We start from the raw sequence: 27,034 nt of genomic DNA on the forward strand, positions 1-27,034 counted from the left end.
GCCTGACGTCTCTGGAACTGCTCACGCCATTTTGCTGAAACGGCTTTGACCTCAGGGCCAGTTTCTACCTTCCCCATTCAGGGTTTGATGGTGTCCGGGACCCCACAGCTGATATGTACTTAGGATCCTACTGAGTCACTGCTTCTGCCTCTGAGTTAAAAGGATCGATCGTTGGGTCGGGGGTGGCTTATTAAGCCGATGCTCAAATTCAGAACCCAGAAGGCCAACTGGAGGGCAAAGTGGGAGAACAGTGAGGGGTCCCGGGGGCATCTCCCTCCACCTCTCGGCCTGGGCATTCCGCGTCCTCTGGCCGCCGGGGCCGGGATACCCTGACTCCCTTTCGGAGCTCTGGGTCCTCCGCCCTCCTCGGTGCTCAGCTCCCTTTACCACTTTGTGGCCATGACCCCCAATCTCTCCACTGGTCTCGCCTCAGCCACCGAGCGCACACACAAAGCCATCGAGTTCCTAGAAAGTCTGAGCTCCTCACCGAATTCCAGGGCTTGAGCTCCGGGCCTGGGTCTCAGCCGCCTGGGTTCAGGCAGGGCCAGATCTAGGAGCTGGTCAGAGAGGACCTCACCAGAGAGGCGGCCACGGAGGATCACAGTGCAGCTCAGTGGGTGCCGCACGGACACGGGGACGGGAGATGCACTCACACCAGCACGGGGAGGGCTGTGTGCGGTGAGGGCGACCAGAAAAGCCCTCGGCTTGTGGAGAGTGACAGCTGCTCCCCTCCTTGGGCTGGGCCTCCCTGGCCACCCCGCCCATGGTGTCCCAGCACAGTGCCCAGCCCCCAAGTGCCGAATAAACACCAGCTGGTGGGTCAGCTGTGCAAAGGGCTGACAGGCCCACCAGGTTTCCTTCACGCATCAAAGTTTTCCCAGCCTCTCTCCAGGTGTGTACCAGGCACCCAATGAATACCTGGCCATTGTTTCTTCATCCATTATTAAAAAAATTTAACCTGAACAGGAAGTACCTGCCACGCACCAGGCACGGCTCTGAGCGCTTCATACATGTCAGCTCGCCTCATCTGCCCAGCAGCCTGGGACGGGAAGCTGCCTGAGGCCACAGGGAGTCCGTGGCGGAGGCAGGGTTTGAACCCAGGGACAGAGGACGCCAGGCTTTGTAACCGAGCACAGGGCGATGGGCTCTGGGTGACTGGTGGCTGTGAAGCCCAGGCCTCCCTGTGGGATGCTTCCGGTTTGGGGGTCATTTTTAACGACAGCAGCAACGACACTGTCTCTCCAGCCCGTGTCCACCCACGTGGACACCTTCCACGCACACGATCGCTAAAGGCAAGCGGTCAGGGGTCCTGAAAGCTGCTAACACCACGCACTCAAATCTCCGATATTTTTTTAAGAGTGTGTTTTCTGGGCTTGCAGACGAATTGTGAAATGCCTTTCAGACACTTGCAGTTTGGCAAGAGCGCTGGCGATGGTTTTATCAGATGTTCCAGTTACTTGCTGACCTCAGCCTTCCCTGAGGCTAATTTCCCTCTTTCCGGGGAAGCGATGACCTACAACAATGGAGGCTGGAAGCGCAGGTCGAGAGTCCTGGGACCCTGGTGCTAATTCTGGTCCTAGTGCTGAGTCTGGGCAAGTTACATGCTCTTTCGAAGGCCTGTTTCTTTAGTGAAACAGGGACCATGTAAATGTCAATGGGCTTTAACTGAGATAGGATTTGAGTAAAACGCCGAGCATCTCACGTTCGTCCCGGAGCTCACCTGACAGCCAGTGGGGGAGATGCAGCTTGGACATCTGATGGGACCCGAGGGAGGGACAGCTCCTCGGCCGCCTGGAGCCGAGGCCCAGCCGACAGTGACAGCGCAGCTCCGACCCTCCTGCCCCAACACTGTGCCTGCCGGGCGGGTCACTCCCGGAGACTCATTCCATTCTGGTGTGTGCTTCTCAGAAAAATGACAGGCTTTCATAAAGAACCGAAACTCATCGGATTGAGTTGTTATTTACAAACACAGACTTGTTTTAAAATAAACTCAGTCCTCTGAAGATCTCAGGCGTCTGCTGATTAGCTGTTGGTGGGGGCCCCGCTCCCCCCAATCCAGCCAGGGCACAGCAAGCTGCGCTGGCCCCCTGCACTCCTGGCCCCCCACCCCTCCTGCAGGGGAAGCAGCGTGGCAGTCAGGTCCCACTCTCCGCTAAAACGCCTCAAGTTCACAAAAAATAAAAGAAGAATATCGAGAGGAACCCAACTGAAAACCACAATAGAAACAATCTCGGGCTGCTAGGCTGCCCCTCCCAGCAGCCCCGTCTGTTCCATCCCCCGGGGCCGCCGCTAAGCCTGCTGCCGGGAGGGCCCTGGCCCCTCACAATCTGTCACTTTAACACACTTGGATCCTGTTTCCACCCGAGCTGCCAGGGCATGGAGCTGCCTGGCCTGTCTGTGGGCAGGGGCCAGGGGCCACGTACGCAGCACAGCCCCTGAGCTTGGGGGCGGGGGGGGGAGGGGCGGTGGAGGGGGAGGAAAGAGACTCCGGGTGCTGCGGACCCAGAGTGAGCCCCAGTTTGTCCCACATCCCCCTCCCTCGGCTGTTAAGCCCTCCCGTTCCCTGCCATCTGTGATGGGCCTCTCTGGGGAGACCCTCTCCTTTTTCACTTGCAAACCATGGCCTGTGGCCTGCCAGCCCTGGGAACAGGCTGGTCTTGTTGCTCCGGCAACTGTGGAGACATCCCTTGGGGTGCTGGAGGCTGCGCCCTGTGCAGGCAGCCACCTCTGCCCACAGATGTGGACCCTCACCAGACAGGGTGGGGGATGCCTGCTTACTGCTCTACAGCCCAGGGGCCCAGGCCTGGGCCCTGGAGTGAGCCGCTGGCTCCCGGCCGGCCCGGTGTGCAGTGCTGCGGCCGGCAGTGGAGATCACCGGCTATGACGTCGGAGGGCCTGGGCCAGAGCCCTGTCCTGCTCCTCACTGGTGGGTCACGGCCCTCTCTGGGCTTCAGCACCCCCATTTATAAAACGAGCAGTTGGGCTGGATGACTTCTGGCACCGCCCCAAACCCCCAAGTCGGGGTGAGTCTGCTGGCCCCCATGTGCATTTCCAGCTGCTCTCTAATCTAGATTCTGGGGTGACTGGGATCTGGTAGCAGCCACTTCGAGGTCACTGGAAGGGCAGAGTGCTGATCCGGGTGCCGGATGGTCCCCTGGGTCTGACCCATGACCCCTGCTCAGTGACAGCATGTCCTGACCAGCCAAGCACACCAGCTGGGAAGTGAGGGGGACTGAAATCCGTTTCCCAGGCCTCCTTGCGAGGACAAAGCCAGCGTGCGGGCGACATCCACTCTCGCACGCACTCACTCCCCTGCCACGCGGCGGATAACCTCATGGGAGTCCCTGGAATGCTGGTCTCCAACCTGGCCTGTCACTGACTAGCTGGGAAAGTGGGCAAGCTGCCTCCCTGTCGGCCTCAGTCTCGCCATCTTTACTCGGGAGGGGAAGGGATGGGCACCAGCTCCGCAGGCAGCGATTGGGAAGCGTTTAGAGCAGCGGTTCTCAACCTGTGGGTCGCGATCCCTTTGGGGGTCAAACGACCCTTTCACAGGGGTCGCCTAAGGCCATCCTGCATGTCAGATATTTACATTACGATTCATAACAGTAGCAACATTACAGTTATGAAGGAGCAATGAAAATAATGTTATGGTTGGGGGTCACAACATGAGGAACTGTATTTAAAGGGCCAGAAGGGTGAGAACCACTGGTTTAGAGCTAGGAGGTGCCCAGCAAATGCTGCTGCTATTGTCATGATTGTCACCGGGGGCTCGTGGCCTCTTGGGGAGACAGTCAGCAAATTTCTGCCCGTTCCTTAAGGTGGACTCCGGTCCTAGAAAAAGAGGCTCCGGACTCCGAAGGCCAGGCCGCCGTCCTCAACAGGAGTCTGGGTTTACTGTTGGGGCACATACATCTTCATCCTTCCTTAAAATGTCAAGGCTGCTCATGGACGTTTGAAACAGATTCTCCAATATTTGAGTCACTCAGAGAATCTGGTCTGGAGCCCGAAGGCTCGGGGCGGGGCCGCCACGTTAATGGAGGCTCCGCCTGGTCTCTTAGGAGGAGGAAGAAGAGGAGGCAGCCTCCTCTCAGGAGAGCTCATCTGAATGCCCTTCAAGCCTCACGCCCCCCACATCCTGGATCCTGACACCTCCCCACCCTCAAGGCCGGGCAAAGCAACTCCTCACTGCCTGTTTCTGGTGGTTCCCCATGTCCCCACCACCACGCGTGCCCAGGCGCCACGCCCCCCTCCCCTGCCTGCCCGCCCCTCCAGGGCCTGCACAGCGTGCTGACGAGGCTGATTTACTGCCTCCCGTTAGTCAGACCCTGACAGCCTCTGCGCGGCTGCCCAGCTCAGCCCACGAGCCAGCGTGGAAAGGTCAGGGCCCGGGAGAGGGAGCCGGGGCAGCCTGCCAGTCACCCCACGAGGTGGCACAGGCCTGATTTATTCTGGTTTAACCTGACAGCCTGAAATTTCTCTTTGCTTTTGCTGAACACGTTGACGTGTCCTCATCTACCCTCTCTCGTCTTCAGAGGCCTCTGGGCGCTGACCTACCCAGAGGGGCTCAGTGTACACGGCTCCTGTCCTGGTTGGCTGACCATGACCATGGCACAGGAGGGCACTCGGGCAGGAGGCAGGGGGCCTGGACGCCAGGTCTGATTTGATCAGTACCTGCCAGCAACCTTGAGCATGTTATTTCATCTAAAATGGGAAAACCGGTTGCCTTTAGTAGGTTTCATGATTAGTGTGAGGTTAATTAGGGGAGGTCCCCTTATAAAGGGACAAAATTGTGAATATGTGTGTTATTAAAAACACATCATAAAGAATGTATCAGAAAGCGTTTCGGACACAAATTGTTTGTGGTGCTGGTCTCATCTGTTCACCAGGCTGGGAACCAACCCCACACTTCCTGGCACGGACGGCATGGCTTCCTGCTCTCTCTGCGCCCAGGACCACGGCTCGGAGCAGGCCTGGAGGGTGGCTTCTGCTGGGACTGGAGCCACCACCCAGCAGTCCCTGTCCCCTGCGGCTCTGAGTCTGGACCTTCTGTGCCCTGACCACACCCTCCGGTTCCCCCAGGCTGACCCAGGGTCGCCCCCTGGTGGCACCGTCGCCTCCAGCCCGTGCACAGCACTCCCTTAGGAGAGCCCCCACAGAGGTTCTTGAAGGAAACAGCACAGACCTTGCTGCCCATTCCCGTGCAGGCACGCGGGACACTGAATTGTTCAGGGGCCTGCAAAGGTCGCAGCGAGGGCACTGGGACTCACGTCCCCGAGCTGGGGAGCCAGCGGCCGTGTCTTCAACGGGCACAGTCAGCGCGACCCGCTGGCTCGGTTCCCAGCACCTGAGCGGCGGGGTCCCCGTGGCCAACACGGCCTGATGGGGAGAGAATCCTGAGCCAGGTCCTCCCCAGGGGCCTCTTCTCCTCCCAAGCGGTGAGTGGAGGGATGAACTCCCAAGGCAGCACCTGAGGGGCGGGGCAACTGTCTGCTGGGCCCGGGCCGCCCCTCGGGGCTGACATGAGGCCACAGGGGGTCCCTGAGCCGAGGCACCCCACCTCGCCACGAGCCACCCCGCACTGAAGGTGTCCCGCGCTGCATGTGGAAGCTCCCGCACATCGCCTGTAATGCCATTTTGTTCCCCTTCCCGGGGCAGGACCTCCCTGACTCTGAACACAGTCCCTGCACCCGCACCCACACCCCTCTTTACGAACCATCACAACCCCAGCACCGCAGTGATGTGGGTGCGTGAGACAGGGGACTCATCCATGGCTCTGTCCTGGGGGGGGACATCCGCACTGTGGGTCTCTCTGCCGTGGGTGTAGGGACTCCAGCCCTCCCAGGGGCCCTGCCTCTGAGGGGCCACCACACTGCTCTGTGACTGCTAACTTCAGGTTCCCGCTGGTCTCCTCACAGCCACTTCCTGCGGTTGTGTTCGCACAGCAGAAACAGTGCCCCTCTGCTGTCCGTGGAACTTTTCTCGCCAGGGGACCTAAGTGCCTGGATGCGAGAGTGGCAGGATCACCTAATCCTGAGGTGAGGACAAAGCTGAGGACAAAGCTGAGCGTCTCCTCAAATGCCAAGGAAACGGTGGGCCAGCAATGGCAGGGACCTTAACCAGGAGGCCTGTGTCCTGACACGAACGGAATGCTAACCTGTCCCACCACCGCTGGGCCAGGCAGGACACAGGGCTGGAGGCATCCCAGCTCAGCCACTCGCTGGACGTGTGGCCTCAGGCCAATCCTCTGACCGCCCCGAGCCTCGGTCTCCCATCGATAACAGGGGCAGAATAACAGCATCTAGCTCCAGGGCCACAGGGAGGGCCAGATGGGCCATGAAAGCGGGGGTGGGGGGGTGCGGGGGTGTTCCTGAGGCCCTGCCTTCCTCACCAGGCCCTGTATGTCCTCACTCAGGAGCCCCTCTTTCTTAATCTGGAACTTCGTGAAGCACTTGCAGATCGGCCTGGACAGCACTGACCTCCCTGTCATGGGGAAGGTCACAGACACCCTGCGGCCCACACCCTCTGCCCGCTCCCAGGTCCCGCCCAGCGCTGTGCAGCGATCTTAGCATCCCAGGCTCTCCAAACCCATGTCCTTTCTAACTCCCCCTTGGTTTTCCGCATGAACTCTTTCTCCATCATTTGTCTCCGTGCCCCGCCTACCCCCCCCCCCCCCCCCCCCCGGACTCAGAGTTGTGTTTTATCTGCAGCCAGCTAATGCTGATAAGATCTGCCTCCTCCTCCTCCTTCCTGGGAGATGGAGAGATTACAGGCCCAGGGTCAGGCCAGTTGTCAAGGGCACTCAGGACTTCCTTGGGGACAGGACCCTGTGCCCCTATCTGTGGCTCTAGACCAGGGGTCCCTAGTGTTTCTGGTGAGGAGCAGCTCTGGCTACTTCCTGATCAGGAGCCCCTGGCTGGGAGTGGAGTGGGATTGGGGGGACAGGTATGGGCACAAGTGGCCTGGACACCCATCAGGCTCCCTGGACAGACAGGCCAAGCTGGGCCTCAAGAGCAAAATGCCTGCAGGAGGCATCTCGGTGGGCAGCGAAGGGCCCGCCCATGGCCACACCGCATGCACAGGCAGCTGGGAACACTGGGAGGTTGGCTTTGGGGCACTGATGGCTGGGCAGGGGGGCATCTCAGCAATGGCCATAGTCTCACGTCCACAGTCCTGGCTCAGGTCCGAGTGGGTTATGCAGGCGGAACAGGACAATGGCAGGCTTTCCATGTCATGTCTCCTGGGGGACTTAGAGTGGCCACGGTGTTTGCTGAACACTATTCCTGGCTCCTACTACTCAGGGGCCCACAGGACAGAGGACGTGGCAGAAGCCTGTGCCGAGGAGGCAACGCGGAGCAAAATGGCACGAGGCACCGCGAGGGAATCTGTCGGCGTGCTGAGCGGCAGGAGTGTCCAGCGCGCCAGTGCGTGTGGGGTCGGCCTCAGGTTTCGGATGAAAAGCTAACATGAGGAGAGACATGGCTCGGGGGAGAAGAAAGACTATTTGAGGTCAGACAAATGGCTCATTTATTTATCTTCATCAGATGTTTCTTGAACCTGTGCTGCGGGCCCAGCACTGTTCGTTCGTTGAGAATGAAATGGGCTAATGTTGCCGGAGCCGAGGCAGGTGGAACCCAGCGCACAATTCCCTCACTAAGTGGACCGCACACAGTGGAGGAAAGGACAGCCCTACATGGGGAGGGGAGGGGCTCTCCGCAGAGCTAACCGCTGAGACCTGGAGGGGGAGCTGGAATTTGCTAGAAGAGGGTGGGAGGAGAGCATTTCAGACAGAGCAGCCCATGGAGAGTTCTGGGTTGGGAACAAGTTGGTCCGTTTGGGGAAATGGGAAAAGGCTGGCCTGGCCTGGGGACAGAAATTCAGAGAGTGGGGAGACATCCTCAAAGCTTACCCAAGTGCATGGAAGTCATTAAAGGGCTTAAGCAAAAAGTGGTAGCACTTACAACTTTAAAACATCACTCAGGCTGCTGTGGGGGAGGACCTGGAGGTGGTGAGTTTGGTTAGAAAGCCGCTGTCGGAGCCAGGACAGTGATGGTGATGTGTCCTAAGATGGAAGGGGTGGCTGTAGGGAGTGTGGCCGGACAGAGCCACCCGGGGGCCATAGGGAGTGTGGCCGGACAGAGCCACCCGGGGTCCATAGGGAGTGTGGCCGGACAGAGCCACCCGGGGTCCATAGGGAGTGTGGCCGGACAGAGCTGCCCTGGAGACGCCAGCAGGACTGGAGCATGGACCCGAGGTGTGGGGGAATACCTAGGCTGACACTGATGTGGATTTGGGGTGGGCGCTGCAGTGGAGGTCAAGGGTTCAGGTTTGAATTCGCAAAGCTTGAGATGCCACCCAGACAGCCAAGGGGAAATTTTGGGTACACACACACACACACACACACACACACACCCCTAAGCTGGAGGAGAGCATTGGCAGCCACTGGGATGGATGAAATCTCCCAGGGAGTAGCCCTGGCCGGTTTGGCTCAGTGGATACAGCGTCAGCCTGTTGACTGAAGGGTCCTGGGTTTGATTCTGGTCAAGGGCATATGCTCGGATTGCGGGCTTGATCCCCAGTAGGAGGTGTGCAGGAGGCAGCTGATCAATGATTCTCTCTCATCAGTGATGTTTCTATCTCTCCTCCCTTCCTCTCTGAAATCAATAAAAAAAATATATATATTTTAAAAAAGAAATCTCCCAGGGAGCACATAGAGCGAGCAGAGTCCTGATGAGCTGCCTCTTCAGGTGAGAGAGGGAGAGGGAGGGGAAGCTGGACAAACAGTGCGGCAGCTCCTGAAGGCAGCGAGCGGAACGAGGACGCCGTCAGCCACGGGAACGCTGCTGAGAAGGTGCGCGTCTCTCTAAAGAGGCTGCTGGACTTGGCGACACGGACATCACAGACGAACTGAGTGAGAGCCGTTTGGAATGAATGGAAACCTGCCTGGGTGGAACGGAGCAGGTGACAGAGGGAGCGGGCACAGTCAGATCTTCAGTGACGCTGGCTCTGAGGGAAGACTAGACAGCCAGGCAGGACTGAAGGAGGGCAGCGAGCGAGGACCTCCTGACTCCTAAAGCTCCCCCCAGGCCAGCGTCCTCCTTCCATCAGCCTGGGCTGACCAGAGGGTTTGTTCCCCTCCAGTTCCAGAAGGCGATTCACATGGGCTCCTCATCAGCCTCAGCTTCCCCTCCTCCATCCTTGACATACGACCCCATTTCTGTTCAGAAACCTCTTGGGTTGGACTCTACGATCCAAAACTCCCAACAAAAAGGTCCATGTCCTACTGAAAGCCCCGTGTGCCCGAGAGGTCTGAAGGCATGGATCCCTCCTATACTCCCACCTCGACCTGGTCTTTTCCAGACCACAATGTCCAAGGACTTCCCCAACACACCCAGCCCCCCTTAGGGCCCCGCTCCCACAGTCTCCACTTGGAAGCTCCACTCCAGCCCCGCCCCTCCCTTGCATTTGCTGTTTTCCCTTCAGAATCAGTCTTCCTTGCCCAGTGGAATCTTGTCCAGTCCAGTCCAGTCCAGTCCAGTCTGGTCCTTACACCTCCAGAGAACCCTGCCCAGTGCCCAGCCTCTCCGGCATCCCCCCACCTCTCACACTGAGGAGCAGGGAAGCTGCCCACAGACTCCAGAATGCCGGAGGCCCTCGTTTATTGACGGGGGCGGGGGGGGGGGTGGAGAAAAGCAGGGGCCCTTCCTCACCAACGACGAGACCCGCATCACCAAGGCTGCAGCGGCAGGGTTCACGACACAACGGGGCGCATGAGTACTCCCCATCCTGCCTCTACAGAATCATCTAAGCAAGTCCCATCACTTGACTTCAAGTTCAAGTTAAGCTCCGACCATCATGATCATCAACTATTTCAGGACCCTATTCTTGGAGATGTTGAAAATTTAAACCACAAAAGTTTACGTTTTCTATTAAGCCATAAATAGGGTTTTCTTGCCGTTCTGAGTTGTGGATTTCCTCAACTTTTCAAATATTGAAAAGGCAGCTTTCTAAACCCAGTCCTCTCATCCTATCATGCTTCGTGTAATAACAAGAGCATTGATTGCACACAGGTGCCGGGGTTTTTCCACTCAAGGTGCCGGCTGAAGTGGACATCAAACCCAGCAGACTGCAGCGACTCAGGTCATATGAGCTCCCACTAAAAAGTTGACACTGGCCAAGTTTTCAGGCATCAGCATTTTGTGGAAATTGGTTCAATCAAAGCTGGGCTCCAAAGTGGCCTTAAACAGAGCAATTACTGCAGCCACACAGAGGCGGGTGGAATCTGGACACGGATCCATAATAACAGGCTTTATGACTTCTTGGGGACTGTCCTTGCAGACTGTCCTCTGCATCAACAACTTGAAAACCAACAATCTTAAAATGCCGAAAGTAGCAGTTTAACAGCAAAAGCTTCCCCCAATCCGAAGGTTCGAACTCTGCAAGGAAGGTCAGGGAATCCGTGCCCCTCAGCCTCAGCGCTGGCACCAGTCCCTGCCCGTTAATGTCAGTTCCAGCATGGACACACCCTCCCACAGAGTCCAGGAAGTTCAACTCCCACGTCTGTTTACTTCTCACCTGGACTTCTCCTGAGGTCGGATACACTTTCTTTTATGGGAAGAATTCTTTATGTATTTGCCTTTGATTTGCTTAAGACCGTGGTCGGCAAACTGCGGCTCACGAGCCACATGCGGCTCTTTGGCCCCTTGAGTGTGGCTCTTCCTAAGCCTGAGGAGTACCCTAATTAGGTTCATAACAATGTACCTACCTATATAGTTTAAGTTTTAAAAATTTGGCTCTCAAAAGAAATTTCAATCGTTGTACTGTTGATATCTGGCTCTGTTTACTAATGGGTTTGCCGACCACTGGCTTAAGAGACCAAGGTGACTAAGAGTCCTGGCTGTGTGGTCTTGGGAACCTGAGGCTGTTTCTGTTCAGTCCCTCTGGCCTCCTCTTCAGGGGCCCCGGGCTGCGACCACTGCCCCCCCAGCCCCCATCAAGGTTACACTGCCCTCGGGGCCAGGCCGGGAGGCAGAAGGGAGGGCACCCTTGCCCCGTCTGGGCCTTTCTCTGACTTGGTTGGAAAGAACAGGTTTCTAAAAAACAAAGTAAAACAAAAACCAGCTTTAAGAGACACATGTATTCAAATGTAATCATTCTTTTGAGGGTGTGTCTGTTTTTAAATGATGTGATTCACCCAAAATAATAAGTCCCCCATTTCTCATCCAGCCGCCTTTGGGGAGAACACGGGGTGTGGAGGCATGAAGGGCCCGCTCTCACACACCTTCAGCACTAACACACTTTCTCCTGCCCTGAGCTTTTGTGCTTGAAAAGTGCAAACTCTCTCGGGAGGATGGGCGACCTGTCAGCGTTTCTTTTAGCACCTCCGACTAGTGTGAACTGCCACGCTAGGAGTGCAACAGGGAGCCTGCAGCGGCTTCGGGAGGGTGGCTTGACCCATATCCACACTCCATGGATGAACCTGGGGATTCTAGGGTTTCGGATTAATAAGTGAAATGAGGCTGACTTCCAGAAAAGTGGTTCCCTATAGGCTGCAAACTAATTAGGGTGCCCTGGACCTGCCCTGGAACAGCCGGTAGAACGCAGGCCCAACCCTTTCAGCCTCTGTAGCTCCATCCGCTCAGAGTCTGCTTCTGAAAGGAGGCTGGCGGGGAATTATGAAAATTTAGTAAATAAGAGAACCCTAGACGCCACCGCACCAGCCTGCAGTTCCGCCCCTGGTGGCCAGGGAGTCTCAGAGGCTGGGTCTCCACCGGCCGCACCCGGCACGCGCCGAGCTGCGCTGCTGAAAGGAGTTGGAGAGCTCCCAGATTCGGCGGTGGGAGCCCTCCCAGCGCCGCAATTAGGAAAGTTCTGGAGTAAGTTAAGACCACGGAGCACAACACGCACAGCGTGCGGAACCAGCAGGAGCCGCTCGCACAGGCCACTAGCCCTGCTCGGCCTGACGCACCCGGTGCCTCTGCTCCCGCTGCCCAGAACTCATCCAGAGGGCGCCCAGCCAGGCGGGCGGTTCTGCCGGGTTTTTGATTCCAGATGGAAATGCCTCCAGGCTTCCTGGCCCGGGGGAAAGGGCTGGATTTCAACAGTCAAAGGAACATGGGCAGAACCACCCAGTCCCGCTCGGACGCCCGGGACCTGCTTCGCCAAAGGACGCGCGGCACAGCCCATGCGCCCCCGCACTCCACTCCTCTTCTCTCTCCACAGGTCCCCCTAAACTCTTCCTGGGAAGCCCCCCAAACCACAGACGACGCCCCGAAACTCCCAGGGCACTGGCCAGCCACCCCCTCCCATCTCTCGGACACTCCTTGCAGCGTTCTCTCCGCCCCGCACCGTCTCCTCGCATTCGCGGGGAGTCAGACGCAAACCACGAGAAACTGCTTCGCGAGGAGCCTCCCTACGCCCGCCCAGTCACTGAAACAAAAGCGCAGGGAGGGGGGAGGTGGAAGAGGAGGCGGGAGGAAGGTTTAGACAGAGGATGGGGAGAGCAGAGAGAAGGAGCTGGGAGGAGGTCGGGGTGGGAGCAGAGACGGGGCCGGAGGGAGACCCGCTCCCGTCCCGCGCGGCCGGTCGCTTACATGCCCAGGTCGCTGTAGGTGTTGAAGAACTCCATCTGGTTGCACGCCTGGATCCAGCCCACCACCCAGGTCTCGTGGCGGGGGATGGGGGGCATGACCACGCGGGCCGAGGCTTTGAAGTAGGGGGTCTTGTAGCGCAGGACGATGGGCGAGGTCTCCTCGATGCGCGTGGGGCACTGGTCGATGGTGGCGCACACATCGTACACCACGATGTTCTCGCGCCTGATCCGCGCCTTGCAGGTGATGCTCTGGATGCAGCCCATCCTGCCGCCCGGCCTGCGCGGCGCGGCGCGGGGCACGGGGGCCGCGCGGGCAGCCGGGGGCGCCCGTTACGCCGGCTTGGCGACGCGCCTCCCGCGCCCAGGGCGGCTCAGCTCGCGCCTAGGAGCAGGGCGCCGCGGCCGGCCATCCTCCGGGGAAGCCCCCTCCTCCAGCCGCCGCGCGGGGTCCCGGCGGCCCGCCCCCGCCCCCGCCACGCCCGCCCCTCTCTCCGGCAGGGCGCGTGGAGCGTGCGCTCCTAGGCGGGGATGGGCGCCCCCACCGGCTCCAGCGCCCGCGCGGAGGGCAGGGAAGGGAGCGGTGCTGCGAGGAGGGGCGCCCACCTTGGGCCGGAGCCCGCCGCCCCTCGCCGGAGAGGCGGCGGCGGCCGCATGGAGCCCGGTCCCTCTGCCGCCACCGCCGCCGCCACCGCTGCATGAACCTCTGCACCGCGGCCGCCCCCCGCGAGCAGCGCACCCAGCGGCGGGCGGCCGGCGGCGGCGGAGGAGGCGGAGGGCTCGCGCTCCTCCCGGCCCCGCCCGCAGCGGCCGCGTCAGCTCTCCCCGCAGGGCTGGGGACGCCGGGGGGCGGTGACCCGGGCGGAGGGCCGGTGGGCCGGGCAGCCGGGACGTGATCGCGGAGGAAACTGGCTGTGCGCCACTAGTTTTGTCCCTCTCCGGCTGCCGTCCGGGTGTGTGTGTGTGTGGGGGGGTGCTGTGTAGGGTGGGGGTGTTTAAAGGGCCTAGGGCGCCCGGCAAGGCCCGACACGTGGGCCGGGCCTGGCAGGGCGGGGCTGCAGTGGGCGGCGCCCGGGGTGGGTGGGGCGTGGGGACCCGGCTGGAGGGGGCTGAGGTGGGCGCGGGGGTTTGGGGACCCGGCTGGAGGGGGCTGAGGTGGGCGCGGGGGTTTGGGAACCCGGCTGGAGGGGGCTGAGGTGGGCGCGGGGGTTGGGGACTCGGCTGGAGGGGGCTGAGGTGGGCGCGGGGGTTTGGGGACCCGGCTGGAGGGGGCTGAGGTGGGCGCGGGGGTTGGGGACTCGGCTGGAGGGGGGTTGGGTGGGCGCGGGGGTTTGGGGACCCAGCTGGAGGGGGGTTGGGTGGGCGCGGGGGGCTGGGGACTTGGCCGGGCGGGGAGTGGGCGGTGGTGGTCGTGGAGGTGGGACCCGGCCCAGGCAAAGTGGGAGGGGGCGTGGGGGACAGGCCGGCCGGGATTGGTGGGGTGGGGGGGCGGAGAGGGGCGCAGCGCTGTCAGGATTCAGGGTGGGAACCGCAGTGCACGTTGGAGGCAGAGAGGGGCTAGGGGAGCAGCTGTAGCTGAGAGGGGTCCTTTATTGTACCCCTCCCCCGTACCCCTCCTTGTCGAAGCTGAGGTCGAGGCTCCAGCAGAGGTGCTAAGGGCAGCGGACAGGGTTCCTCCCTGCATTTGCCTGGAAGTTTTCTTCCCATCTGGGCCTGGAGGGAGGGTACCTAAGCCCCAGTCACCAAGATCCCAGCAGTTTCGGGGGCAGCCGGAGCTCAGCGTCCACTTCCGCCTGCCTTCACGGGGATCTTTTCCATCTGAGAACATCGCTTTCAGCAGCCGCAGCGCACATACCCACACGCCGCACTGTGGACGCGGGCGTAGCTGCGTCCTAGCGACGGCTGTGCCCCGCGCGACCAGCTAGCTGGATGAGGTCACCCCAGGTAACCCGTCACCCGCTGAGGACAAGGGGAAGAGCACCTGTTGGAACAGGGCTGGACTTAGCAGTAACTGTTCAGGATGCCCTGTGCGGTTTGTATCCATCTTCCCCTTGGAAGCCTGGAATCTCAGGGATCCTGCGTTGTCTCTGCACATGGTGGCGACCACAGTTGTGTGTGTGAATGAATGAGAAAGTAGAAGGGCCTCGCTGTAACCCCCTGTGGAGACTGCCGCCCCCCCCACCCCCCACCGCCCTGCACTGGACATCGCATTCAGTATGACCACATCCTGTGTCTGATATTGTGGCCAAATATGCAGAAAAAAATATTCAGCAGATGCTGTTCCTGGGCATCTTTTTACATTTATATTTTCAAAACTAATAGCTTTTCTGTAAGTATTTCCTATAACTATGGGGCATTTGCTGGTGCCCAAGTGTGAAATACTCTGACAGGCCGCAGGAGGCTGCCTAAAGTTAGTCTGTAGCTACAAGAGTTGTGGTGAGTAATTTAAAACTTGGTTGAGATCTAAGCACTCTTCATCCTTGTTTTAACTTTGCTGGCACCTTGATGCACTTTATAATTAACAAAAAAAAAGTAGTTTGGCTCTTTGATAACATGCTTCTCTCACTTTTCGAGGTAGCCCAGATCTCAATCACGGTCCATTAATCCACCAAACATTGCCTGCCTGGGGAGCCATGCATGTGCAGAGCACCAGGGCGCAAAGGTGACCACGGCTCAGGGATCGCTGGAGATCGCCCGGTTAACAAGCTGTCCCTGCAGATTGTGACATGTGTGCCCAATCCTGTGGGACCCGGACAGGGGAGCCTCGGAGTCACACGAGGCCGTCTGGAAGTAGTGACCCTCAGAGCGGATCCTCAAGATACTGATAGAGGCTCGCAAAGAAGAGAAGGGTGACCGGACGGTGCGGGCAAGAGTTGGGCAAATGCAAAATGCTGGAGGTGTGATGTGTAGGCCACGGGCATCAGATCCCACACCTTGATCACCTGTGGAAGCCAATGGATGCAAGGTTTGCATTTTGAGAACATTTACTTTGTCAATGTGGAGAGTAGACCAACGGTAGCTACAGGCAGTGTGTCGGGATGTTGTGACGACAGGCAGATGGCCTGGCCCTGAGCAAGGGCAGCGCCCTGGGCTGGAGAGGCCTGGCTGCATGGAAGAGGTAAAATCTATTTATTTGGTAACTGATGGGAGATGTTGGGGGAAGAGTCTGGCCAACTCGGAATTGTCCAGCTTCAGGAGATGAACTCATGCGATCCTGATGGTCAGGACAAGGAGACAGGAGGGAAGCGGACGAGGAGGTGTGCTATTGTGTTAAGTTAGAGGAACTTGGAGGGTGTTTTGTGCAGGGGCCAGAGTTTGCATTTCAGAGGTTATTAGATTCCAGGAAATAGCCCAAGAGAAAAGCATTCAATTGGGGGAATTGAGTTATCTTTGTTGATTTGAGTTACTTGTCAGGGTGCAACTTTGTGCATAAGTGTCATCCTTTGTCGTCTGGTAGCACAGGCCAAGCCTTCATAAACAGGGTGCAGCCACGGTCCCCTCCCCCACATTATAGGAAAATCATGTAAAGCAGCGGTTCTCAACCTTCTGGCCCTTTAAATACAGTTCCTCATGTTGTGACCCAACCATAACATTATTTTCGTTGCTACTTCATAACTGTAATGTTGCTACTGTGATGAATCGGAATGTAAATATCTGATATGCAGGATGGTCTTAGGCGACCCCAGTGAAAGGGTCGTTCGACCGCCAAAGGGGTCGCGACCCACAGGTTGAGAACCGCTGATGTAAAGGAAAAGAAATCTTTTTTCTTCAAACTTAAATTGAGACCAGGCTCTAACAGTAGAGTGCCAATGAAATGTAACTCATTATTCATGCACTTGAACCCTTGACATTCTCAAAGGCTTCACCCCTGACCTTCACGAGTCTCCAAAACCATGAGAGTCACTATGACATATAATTTCCACTATAAAAAGCAGTAAAGTGTAACTGAAAAAAAAATGTAAGGGACTCTTTAATGGTTTTATAGCCTATGGGGCCAAGGTAATTTCTAAAACTACTTAAATAAATGTTGCTATTAAAATAAACTCCTTACCTTATGACATCTGTACCTTATTAACTCCGTAGTTCCCTGACTCTGCAGAGAAAAACAGTTAAACCAGCCTGAGAATTACTCCGTGGATGTCGCTGGGAAGAGCTGAGCCGTGCTGGGACAGGGCTGCCCGGCGGAGGGCGTGGCCGTCACCAGCTAAGTGGCTGGCCGTGCACTCTGGCCTCCTGGCAGGCCATTCAGACTTGTGTCTTAGCAAATTAAACCGAGGCAGAGACCTTTCTGGTTACTCGATGGGGACTGTTTTCACCCATGAATATTTCATCTGCAAATGCCAGCGGGCCTCCGCCTGCAGCTCAGATGAGAGCACTCCCAGGTGCAGCCATGTCTCGGTGCCACCCCTGTAGCTTGTCTTCCTCTCTTGGCTGGACGTCTCCTCACCCCCTCATAGCATCCTGTACCTGCCTCTGTAGCACCTTCCATGCTGTCCCACGGTGGTGGGGTCACACTTACCCCCTCCGTAGGCAGTTCACTCTCCAAGGATATATGTCCTGAGGTCCTATTGTCCAGCCTAGTGCCTGGTGCCTGGGAATGGATCAATAAATGTTTGGCCCTAGCCAGTTTGGCTCAGTGGATAGAGTGCCGGCCTGAGGATTGAAGGGTCCTGGGTTTGATTCCGGTCAAGGGCACGTACCTTGGTTGCAGGCCCTTCCCCAGCCCAGACCCTGGTTGGGGCACATGCAGGAGGCAGCCAATCAATGTGTTTCTCTCACATCGATATTTCTCTCTGTCTCTCCTCCTCCCTTTGGCTCTCTCTAAAAATCAATGGGAAAATATCCTCAGGTGAGAATTTAAAAAAAAAATGATTGAATGACTCCGATTACTTTTTGAAAATATGAGAAAATGGTATTTCCCACAACTTCACTCTGAGCTCCGTCTCTTTACCTACAGCAAGCCTCTGTTTCCACCCCAGTGCTTTCGGCACAGTACCCCCTCGTCCTCTCCCTCCCTAACGCGCCTCTTGCGGTTAAGTGATGCCCTTTGTCTTGGAGTCCGCTGCGCCATCTCAAGGGTTATCTGCTCTGGGCACCGAGAAATGGAAACGCTTCAATGACAAGATCTTGATGACAATCCTTCCTTGTGAGTAACTTCGCCCGAGTTTATTCTCGGGGCACAGCACAGGCGCTCCTTTGTGCTTCCTTCATTTGATGTCTCCGTGCAGGACAGAGCCCCTCAGTTCCCGAGCCAGTGCCCGGGAGCGCACCCCGGAGGCTGGGCGCACCCCTCACAGGCCACTCACTCGGCCTCCCACGACCCCACGCTTGGTCTTTCCAGAAGCAGGCCATCTCCGACTTTATTTCTCCTGTTGATCAGCTCATTACTCATCAAGTGAGCTATTCAGAAACTCTGGGTCACAAGGGCCTGTTTTCCAGTTGACCTTGGCAAGGGTTTTCGGAAACTGCAGGGCAGACAAGAGCTGTTGAGACGTTGCCTCCAGAGCTGTGAAGAATGGAGACGGATTTCCATCTGGCTCAGATGGTCTGAAGACAGGCAGGAGGTGAACTGAGTCTTTCTGGCCCAAGAGCACAGGCTAAAGAAACGACTCTTTTCTGGTTGTGAATGTTTCCTACCACCACTGCAAGTCAGAGTTACCTGTTTCTCTGCCAGGCCAGGCCAGGCGACTCAGCGTGGTGCACCCGGCAACGATGTGTGCTTTGAGGAAGGCATTCAGCCCAGGACGCGGCAGCCGCTTCCAGCAGCCAGGCTGTGTGGAGCTTCTCCCACCAGCCTCGCGCCGCGTCAGGCTGCAGACTGAGGAAGCACGCTCTGGTCCCTCACCTGGCCGGCGGAAGGTCACCTGGACAGCCTGACACACTGAATCCTTTTCTCAGTCCTTATGTGCAGGCTTTGCACCTACGATTCTGTAAATCCCGGTTCTCCTAGCTCCCAGGCCCCCTCACTTCTCCTCTCCCCGACGTAGTGTCCCAGGGGCCTCTCCTTCCTACCTGGTCTCCCTCAGGCCATTTACCTGGGTTAGAGGTTTTTTTTTTGTTTTTTTGAAATATATTTTATTGATTTTTTACAGAGAGGAAGGGAGAGAGATAGAGAGAGTTAGAAACATCGATGAGAGAGAAACATCGATCAGCTGCCTCCTGCACATCTCCTACTGGAGATGTGCCCGCAACCCAGGTACATGCCCTTGACCGGAATCGAACCTGGGACCTTTCAGTCCGCAGGCCGATGCTCTATCCACTGATCCAAACCGGTTTCGGCGGGTTAGAGGTTTTAACAGTTATTTTCTGTCCTGGCTTCTGAGTTTGTCCCTTTAGCCCCAACATTTTCCCTCAACTCCAGGCCCACAGTCCACCTGCCCACTAGATGTTTCCTTCTGCATATCTGTCATCCTCCCCATCTCAATGCATGGACACCTCCTTCCTGCAGGCCAGTGTCCCCTCCTTCCTGCAGGCCAGTGCCCTCCTTCCTACAGGCCAGCGTCCCTCCTCCTTCCTGCAGGCCAGTGTCCTCCTTCCTACAGGCCAGTGTCCCTCCTTCCTGCAGGCCAGTGTCCCTCCTCCTTCCTGCAGGCCAGTGTCCCCTCCTTCCTGCAGGCCAGTGCCCTCCTTCCTACAGGCCAGCGTCCCTCCTCCTTCCTGCAGGCCAGTGTCCTCCTTCCTACAGGCCAGTGTCCCTCCTTCCTGCAGGCCAGTGTCCCTCCTCCTTCCTGCAGGCCAGTGTCCCTCCTCCTTCCTACAGGCCAGTGTCCTCCTCCTTCCTGCAGGCCAGTGTCCTCCTCCTTCCTGCAGGCCAGTGTCCCTCCTCCTTCCTGCAGGCCAGTGTCCTCCTTCCTGCAGGCCAGTGTCCTCCTCCTTCCTGCAGGCCAGTGTCCTCCTTCCTGCAGGCCAGTGTCCCTCCTCCTTCCTGCAGGCCAGTGTCCCTCCTCCTTCCTACAGGCCAGTGTCCTCCTTCCTGCAGGCCAGTGTCCTCCTCCTTCCTGCAGGCCAGTGTCCCTCCTCCTTCCTGCAGGCCAGTGTCCTCCTTCCTGCAGGCCGGTGTCCCTCCTCCTTCCTGCAGGCCAGTGTCCTCCTTCCTGCAGGCCAGTGTCCTCCTCCTTCCTGCAGGCCAGTGTCCTCCTCCTTCCTGCAGGCCAGTGTCCTCCTCCTTCCTGCAGGCCAGTGTCCCTCCTCCTTCCTGCAGGCCAGTGTCCTCCTTCCTGCAGGCCAGTGTCCTCCTCCTTCCTGCAGGCCAGTGTCCCTCCTTCCTTCAGGCCAGTGTCCTCCTTCCTGCAGGCCAGTGTCCTCCTCCTTCCTGCAGGCCAGTGTCCCTCCTTCCTGCAGGCCAGTGTCCTCCTCCTTCCTGCAGGTCCTCCTCCTTCCTGCAGGCCAGTGTCCCTCCTCCTTCCTGCAGGCCAGTGTCCCTCCTTCCTTCAGGCCAGTGCCCTCCTTCCTGCAGGCCAGTGTCCCTCCGTCCTGCAGGCCAGTGTCCCTCCTTCCTACAGGCCAGTGTCCTCCTCCTTCCTGCAGGTCCTCCTCCTTCCTGCAGGCCAGTGTCCTCCTCCTTCCTGCAGGCCAGTGTCCCTCCTTCCTTCAGGCCAGTGTCCTCCTTCCTGCAGGCCAGTGTCCCTCCTTCCTGCAGGCCAGTGTCTCTTCTTGGCCACCTGTTTTTGGCCGAAGTCTCCTCCATCTTCACACTCCCATCCAACACATCAAGGCAGAGCACTGCTTTCCAAAATGATCTCCACTGGGGCAGAGGAAGGAAATAATTGAATTTCCACTTTCAGCTCTTCCTGTTAAAGGTCCCCTCTGTATGAGTGTTTTATTAATGAACAGATCAGCATTGTGGGGCCCACATATCTAACTTATAAATAATGGAACACGCAAACCTACGTGGCTACCACTGATCCAGATGCTGCGATTCCTTCTCCTTGTCTCAATTCTTCCTTATCAACAAGCCGAGAATCAACTTCCTCACACACACCTATTGTTCACAGGCGGGCCAAGAGCCATTCATCCACTCGTTCATTCACAGGCAGAGCAGCTGCCATGTGGAAACAGGAGGTAACATGCTGCCCTTGCCTTTCCCAAATCCAGGAAAATGGGCTCCTGTCATCTCGTGCTCCGTGTGATGAAAAAGACGCTGTGCTCTAGACCCTGCCTACCCTGTGCCTCGCGCCCAGGCCCTCCCACTCACGTGTGGGAGAGGTGCTTAGCATTGCCCGGTTTTTACCACGTGTGCTCTTCACGTTCATGCCGACAAACCTTTTTCGTCCATTTGCATGTCCCAGATGCTCAGCTCAGTCCCGGGAATAGACTAGGCACGTGATCACTTGGTCAGCTATTGAAGGCACCGCTGTCTTCCATCAGCCAACCCAGCCTGTGGGGTCAGCAATGCTTGTGACTCCAGACCCAGCGGGCTCACTACCAGGCGCTCTTCCAGCCCCGGGTACCTCCTCCTCACAGCACTCATCATTTTAGCAGCTAATCAGTCATTTCATTTCTGTGATGAGTTCGTGCTCTCTTCCCCCTAGATTATAAACCCCATGGGGTAGGAGCTGGTTTGTCTTTTTCATTGCTGTTTCTCCGGCCATCAAATAATGCCTCGTTCACGGTGGTCATTCACAGAATACTTGTGGGATGAGTTGGGGACCTCGTCTTGGTAACCTGCCCAGGGTCTCAGTCCTCATAGAGCTGAGGCCCTATTGCACCCTGGGTGGGAGAGAGATCCGGGCGCTGCGGTGGCTGTCCCTGCTGCCTGCTCACAGGCTTCCCTGATGCTGCCTGCCTTTCTCTGCTCCTGGGCCCTCCCGCTCTGCCCCCTGCCAGGACACATTGTCACCCCCCGAGGCTCTGACGCCCAGGCCAGGCCTTCCCCACACGGTGCTGTGCCCATGGGACTAGATGCATCTCTCAGCACCAGCATTGGGGTCTGCACGCGAGCTCCGGCTCCCACGCCTCCTGGCTGCTGTCCACGCTGTGCCTGGAGGAGCTGTGGGGGTCCGAGGGACTATATGTGTGCTGTGTTCACGCACCAAATCCCACCCGGGCCTCAGCCCAGGCTGAGCAAACGCCGCATGGGGGCAGAAGTCTTCGTGATCACTGACCATGGGAAAAGCACTGATTTCTATTACTACTGGACACTATTATTTATGAATAGAAGGTAAGGCCAAGTCACATTGCATAACAGGAGTGAGCGGTATCAGAAGAAACCCATGGTAGAGGGAAGGAGAAGACCGGAGATGCTTTAGATCGGCTGCTGTGTTTACTGAAGAGCAGCTCATTTTATGGGTATTGCTCAGTAAGCCTCACACACAGTGGAAGCATTAGTGTTTACACTTCCTGAGGCAAGGAGACAACACCCACAGTCCTGCATCCACGAGACAGCATCCGGCAGGCCACACGTCTTGGTTTCATTTCACAAGCCCCCACCGAGCTGGGTCGGTCTCCAAAATCCTCGAAGCACAATTGATTGTATCTTAAAATAGGCCCACACCTGTCCCGGAGGCTAACTGGAAAGTTATGTCTCTAAGACTTCCTGTCCTTCAGTTAACAGGAGGGGAAGCGATATCAACTCCCTAGTCTTGGGCAGGTCACACAAGCCTTTGAGCCTCAGTTTCCTTGTCTGTGCTTGTAATTCGACAAGATTACCTTCATAGCTATCTCCATATTTCTTCCTGGTTAGTTTTGGGAAACACCTTGGGAAACTGCTTGGGGCAGAAGATGAGCCGTGAAGAATGAATGAGTGATCCCAGTGAGAGGGCTCCCAGAGGAATCGCGTGAGCATGGAGGCCCTTCATACACGCAGGGAGTGGGGAGAAGGCCGGTGCAGGTAAATCCTGAGGTCCGGGCAGAACGGGACGATGGAAGATGACTCAGGATCGGTGGCTGGAGCGCAGGTCCGTTAAAGAAATCGGGGGCAGGCTGGAAAATCATGGCGTGTTAAACCACAGTAATGTTTTCCGGTGAAGCCCCGTTTGTCATGATGAATTAGCCTCTTTGTAGATCTTTATCTTCTAGGGTTTATATTCATGGTCTGCTTTTGGTATCAAGATAGCGTGGGCCTCACAGAGCGAGTTGGACGTGTTCCCTCTCTGTATCACTTTCCTATTGCTGCTGGAAAGCGAACACCAATGTAGCGGCTTAAAATACCTCCCATTTATTATCTTACAGCTCTGAGGTCAAAAGTCCAAAATGAATCTTACGGAGCTAACATCCAGCTGGCGGCAGGGCTGACTGCCCACCTTTCCCGGCTTCTAGAAGCTGCCTGTGCTCCTTGGCTCGCGGCCCCTCCTTCCACGTTCAGCCCCCAGTGCGGTTCCCCAATCTCATTCCCACGCTCCTGCCTCCCTCCCTCACCGAGAGGGACTCATGGCAGATGATCACTGCACCTCAGGATCCTTAGTTTAATCACATCCATAAAGTGCCTTTTGTCATGTATGGTAACCCTTGACATTGTCTCTTCCCTTTACTGTCTGCTGCCCAAGGTCTGAAACCTGCTGTCCCACACACTGTCCAGTTTCTCAGCTGTTTTGAGAAACTTCAGCCACTGTTACCCCATCTTGGTTGGAAGTGGATACAGACGTAAAAGGACTTCAGGTGAGGTTGCTTAAAGACCTGGCTTTTGAAGAGACTTCAAATCCAAAAGAATGGTGTGGTCCCTGGTCCCGAACCCTCGAGGGAGGACACCTGGACAGGGTAGGAACAAGAGACTAAACTCAATGAGCCCCAAGTCTGTGTGATCCGCTCCACCCTGCCTCAGAGCAGACGTCCGTCCACCCCAGACCTTCCCGAAAGCTCTGCCAGAGCGATCACGGGCCCATGGGCCGTGCGTGCTGGGCAGTGGCCTCCCCCTCCCTTTCTGGAAGCCTCGGCCGTCCGCTGAGAGGCGCTGATGTCAGCAGCAGGGCGGGGCTGGCCCCAGTCACAGTGGATTTGCCTGGCCTCCTTGAAGATGATTTCTGCCTGTGTTTCCAGGGAAACAGGCCTGAGCTCCTGGGGCCTCCTAACCTCTCAACACAGGAACTCAGCCTGAGAACTGAAGGCATCACCCAGGGTCTCACGCCTGCCCCCTGGGGTCAAGACGAGTGACTTGGCTCAGTGCTGATAAATGACTTTCTTTCCTGCAGTCTCAGGATCTCTGCTTGAGGAGCGGGCAGCTCTCTGAGCTGCAGGGGAAAGATGCATCCTGGATGACCGCCCTCAGGGGAGACAGATGGAAAGAGAGGTTAAGCCTCCCCCTCAGGCCTAGAATCCCCACTTCAAAGAATCTGCTGAAATGGCCCACAAGATCCCTTCCTGCTCTCCATGGAACGAGGCACCCTTTCCCTTCCGGTTTCTTTTTATTGAGGCAGAGCCTGTGGACACCACCACCACAGAGGTGCAGCCAGGGGGCCTGCGTGGTCACTCCTATAGGGACAGTGGGTGATCACAGTGATGACAAACCCCAGGCGTCGTCCCTGGGCACTTGGCATAGGAGGCCCCGCTGACTGCAGGGTGTGAGACATGTGCGTCCAGCACGTCTCCTAAATCAGCTGCAATGCCCAGTGCAGTTCGGACCCAGCAGGCACACTAAGTGCTCACTGAGCAAATAGACAGAGAAAGAGGGCTGTGGCTGCTGTGGGCATCGTAGACAGACACATTCATCGAGCTTCTCCCAGGACCATGGCACCAACTATATGGCACAAAACTGGACACCTCCCCTCACCTGCCACAGGCGTTCTCCAGTCCGGGGGAAAGAACCATTGTGCAAAGTAAGATAATGTAATGTCTACAAAACGTGGTTCACCAACCCCAGGAGGGGGGGTCACATAGCTCTGGCTTCTTCCTTCATCAGCAACCCTCCAAAGCTAATGCCTGTCTGTTTTCTCATCACATGTTCTAAAACCTTTCCATGTTTGAGGCATTTTCTTCACTACAAGCCTCCCCTCCCCAAAGGGAGAGCCGGGCACCCCCATTCCCAGCCTTCCTCACGGGTGGGTGTATCCACAGATCTGGTCTGACTATCGGATATGCTGCTGGGAGACTTTCATTAGGAAATCGTTAGAGTCGGAAGCAGGGGCCACACCCCTCTTTCTGATGAGGGAGGCCACAGGGCACTTGGCTACTGGGGACAGCGAAGGTGGAGTTTGGAGCTTCAGGGGTGTGAGCTGTCACCCCATGCAGTGGGGTCTCCGCAGAGGCCACCCACAGTGTGGTCCAAGTTTGTCCCTGGTCATGTTGCCTCCCTGCCTGTTCTTTTGGCCTAGCTGGAGATTTTCTGAGTTATCCAATGTTTTTTAATAAATTCTTTTTCTGCTTAATGTAGACAGAGGTGGTTCGCTATGTGTAACTGAAACCTGACGAGAAACCTGGCCACTGTCGCGGGTAAGGGCCAACGCTTCCCGTCCATGTGGCTGCAAAGGGAAACCATTGGCTCTGTGACTGAGGGCGATGTCCTGGACCCGGATGGGTGAGCAGGCCCCAGACCACCCTTGAAGGAGTGAGCACTCATCTCACTTCTGGAGGCTTCCTTGCAATGTCTGCACCCTAAATGAATGCTCTTCTGCCGGCATCACCAGATTTGGTTAGTTTACCTGGATGCATAAGCCAGGGCTGTGCAGTCATCCTCAGCCACTCTCTCAGCTCCCAGTTACACATTTAGAACCTTGTTATTGTTACTCATATCATTGCCTGCTCTCCAACCACACTGCTGCGTCCCTCACTTAAACCTTCATCCATTGCCCAGGCCACCAAATTTAATCAGCCCTCTGCCTTCCAGGGTAAGCCCTCAGTGCTTCCTAGTACTTGTACACGAATGCCCAAGCTGCCTTTGATCTAGCCCCAGAAATCTGTTTGAAGCTCACTTCCTGCGATTCCCTCATCTCCTGTGTCTAGCCACCCACGAGTCTCCAAACACCAGGCTCTCATCACTGTATCTTAAGTGCGCACTTCTCTCTCTTCTCGAAAGGTCCTTTGTCACATTATGCATTTGGCACACTCCTACTCATCCTTCAAGGTTTAGTGAGAATGCCACCAACTTTGGGAAATGGTTTCTGCCACTTCCAGCAAATTGTCACACTTCTTATTCTGCGCTTCCAAAGTTCCTTTGTCTGTCGTTCTAACACAGCACTTAGCACAGTGTCGTCATCCCTGACTCCCACGTGGGCCTCCCCACCAGACCCAGGATGAGGGGTAGGACCAAAATCCGCTTCAGCTCGGCATCTTCAGGACCAAGGACAGTGTCGGGGGGGGGGCAAGTAGATGCTCAGCTGATGCTTGTGAAATTAACTGGTTAATCCATAATAATAAAATCATAACATGCTAATTAACCTGGCAGCTGAACAGCCTTTTGGACGTCCTTCTAGACCAGTGGTTCTCAACCTTCTGGCCCTTTAAATACAGCTCCTCATGTTGTGACCCAACCATAACATTATTTTTGTTGCTACTTCATAACTGTAATGTTGCTACTGTTATGAATCATAATGTAAATATCTGATATGCAGGATGGTCTTAGGCCACCCCTCTGAAAGGGTTGTTTGACCCCCAAAGGGGCCGCGACCCACAGGTTGAGAACCGCTGTTCTAGATGAAGCTGTGGCAGCGGGGCTGAGGCAGAGGCAGTTAGGGGTGATCAGGCAGGCAGAGGCGGTTAGGGGCGATGAGGCAGGCAGGCAGAGTGGTTAGAGGCAATCAGGTAGGCAGTCAGGCGAGCAGTTAGGAGCCAGTGGTCCCTGATTGCGAGAGGAATGTTGGGCTAAACTGGCAGTTGGATACCCCCCAAGGGGTCCCAGATTGTGAGAGGGTGCAGGGCAGGCTGAAGGACACCCCCCCCCCCATGCACGAATTTCATGCACCCGGCCTCTAGTTAATAATAAAAGCAATGCGGGAGAGAACCTTGAAACTAACCTAAAACATTGGCAGCTTGCATTCCCAAATAGAGGCTGTTGTTAAAGTGGTAAGATTGCAGCCACTGCGGCCACAGCCCTCCCTCTGAGGGGGCCATCTGCATGCCCCAAGGGGCAGCCTAAAGGCAGCCCCTCAACAGCAAATGAAGCACCTGCTAATTCACTCACAGGAGGTGCCTGGAGTGGTAATTAACACAAAGCTCACTAAGAGTGAGGGAATAATTCATAGCCAAATATTGGAGTTTAACAAAATGGTGTTTTTCTTTTTTTCTATCCAAGTAATAATGTTTTTTTTTATTAAATTTTTTTTTATTGATTTCAGAGAGGAAGGGAGAGGGAGAAAGAGATAGAAACATCAATGATGAGAGAGAATCATTGATCAGCTACCTCCGGCATGCTCCCCCCCCTCCCCCCCACACTGAGGATCAAGCCCACAACTCAGGCACGTGCCCTGACTGGGAATCGAACCTGGGACCCTTCAGTCCGCAGGCCGATGCTCTATCCACGGAGCCAAACCAGCTAGGGCCAAGCAATGGTTTTAAGTTAAGATGTTCAATGGCTTGAAG

The 27,034-nt window shown here is 56.7% G+C and overlaps 1 protein-coding gene and 1 long non-coding RNA gene across 3 annotated transcripts in view; one reads left to right on the forward strand and one right to left on the reverse strand.

The window, feature by feature from the left end:
* Positions 1 to 13,461, reverse strand: part of FAM78B (family with sequence similarity 78 member B) — a 48,145-nt gene extending 34,684 nt beyond the window's left edge. For both annotated transcript variants that reach the window (XR_009449779.1, XM_059673486.1), the window contains exon 1: positions 12,591 to 13,461. Coding sequence is in view for 1 of the 2 variants with exons in the window: in XM_059673486.1 (XP_059529469.1) it covers positions 12,591 to 12,853 (263 nt within the window). In the remaining variant the exon portion in view is untranslated. The remainder of the gene's footprint in view (positions 1 to 12,590) is intronic.
* The window catches only part of LOC132220664 (uncharacterized), a 747,794-nt gene that overhangs the window by 471,599 nt on the left and 249,161 nt on the right, over positions 1 to 27,034 (forward strand). The window lies entirely within an intron of this gene.

This window comes from Myotis daubentonii, chromosome 18 (assembly GCF_963259705.1).
Source record: "Myotis daubentonii chromosome 18, mMyoDau2.1, whole genome shotgun sequence".
NCBI classification, from domain to species: Eukaryota; Metazoa; Chordata; class Mammalia; order Chiroptera; family Vespertilionidae; genus Myotis; species Myotis daubentonii.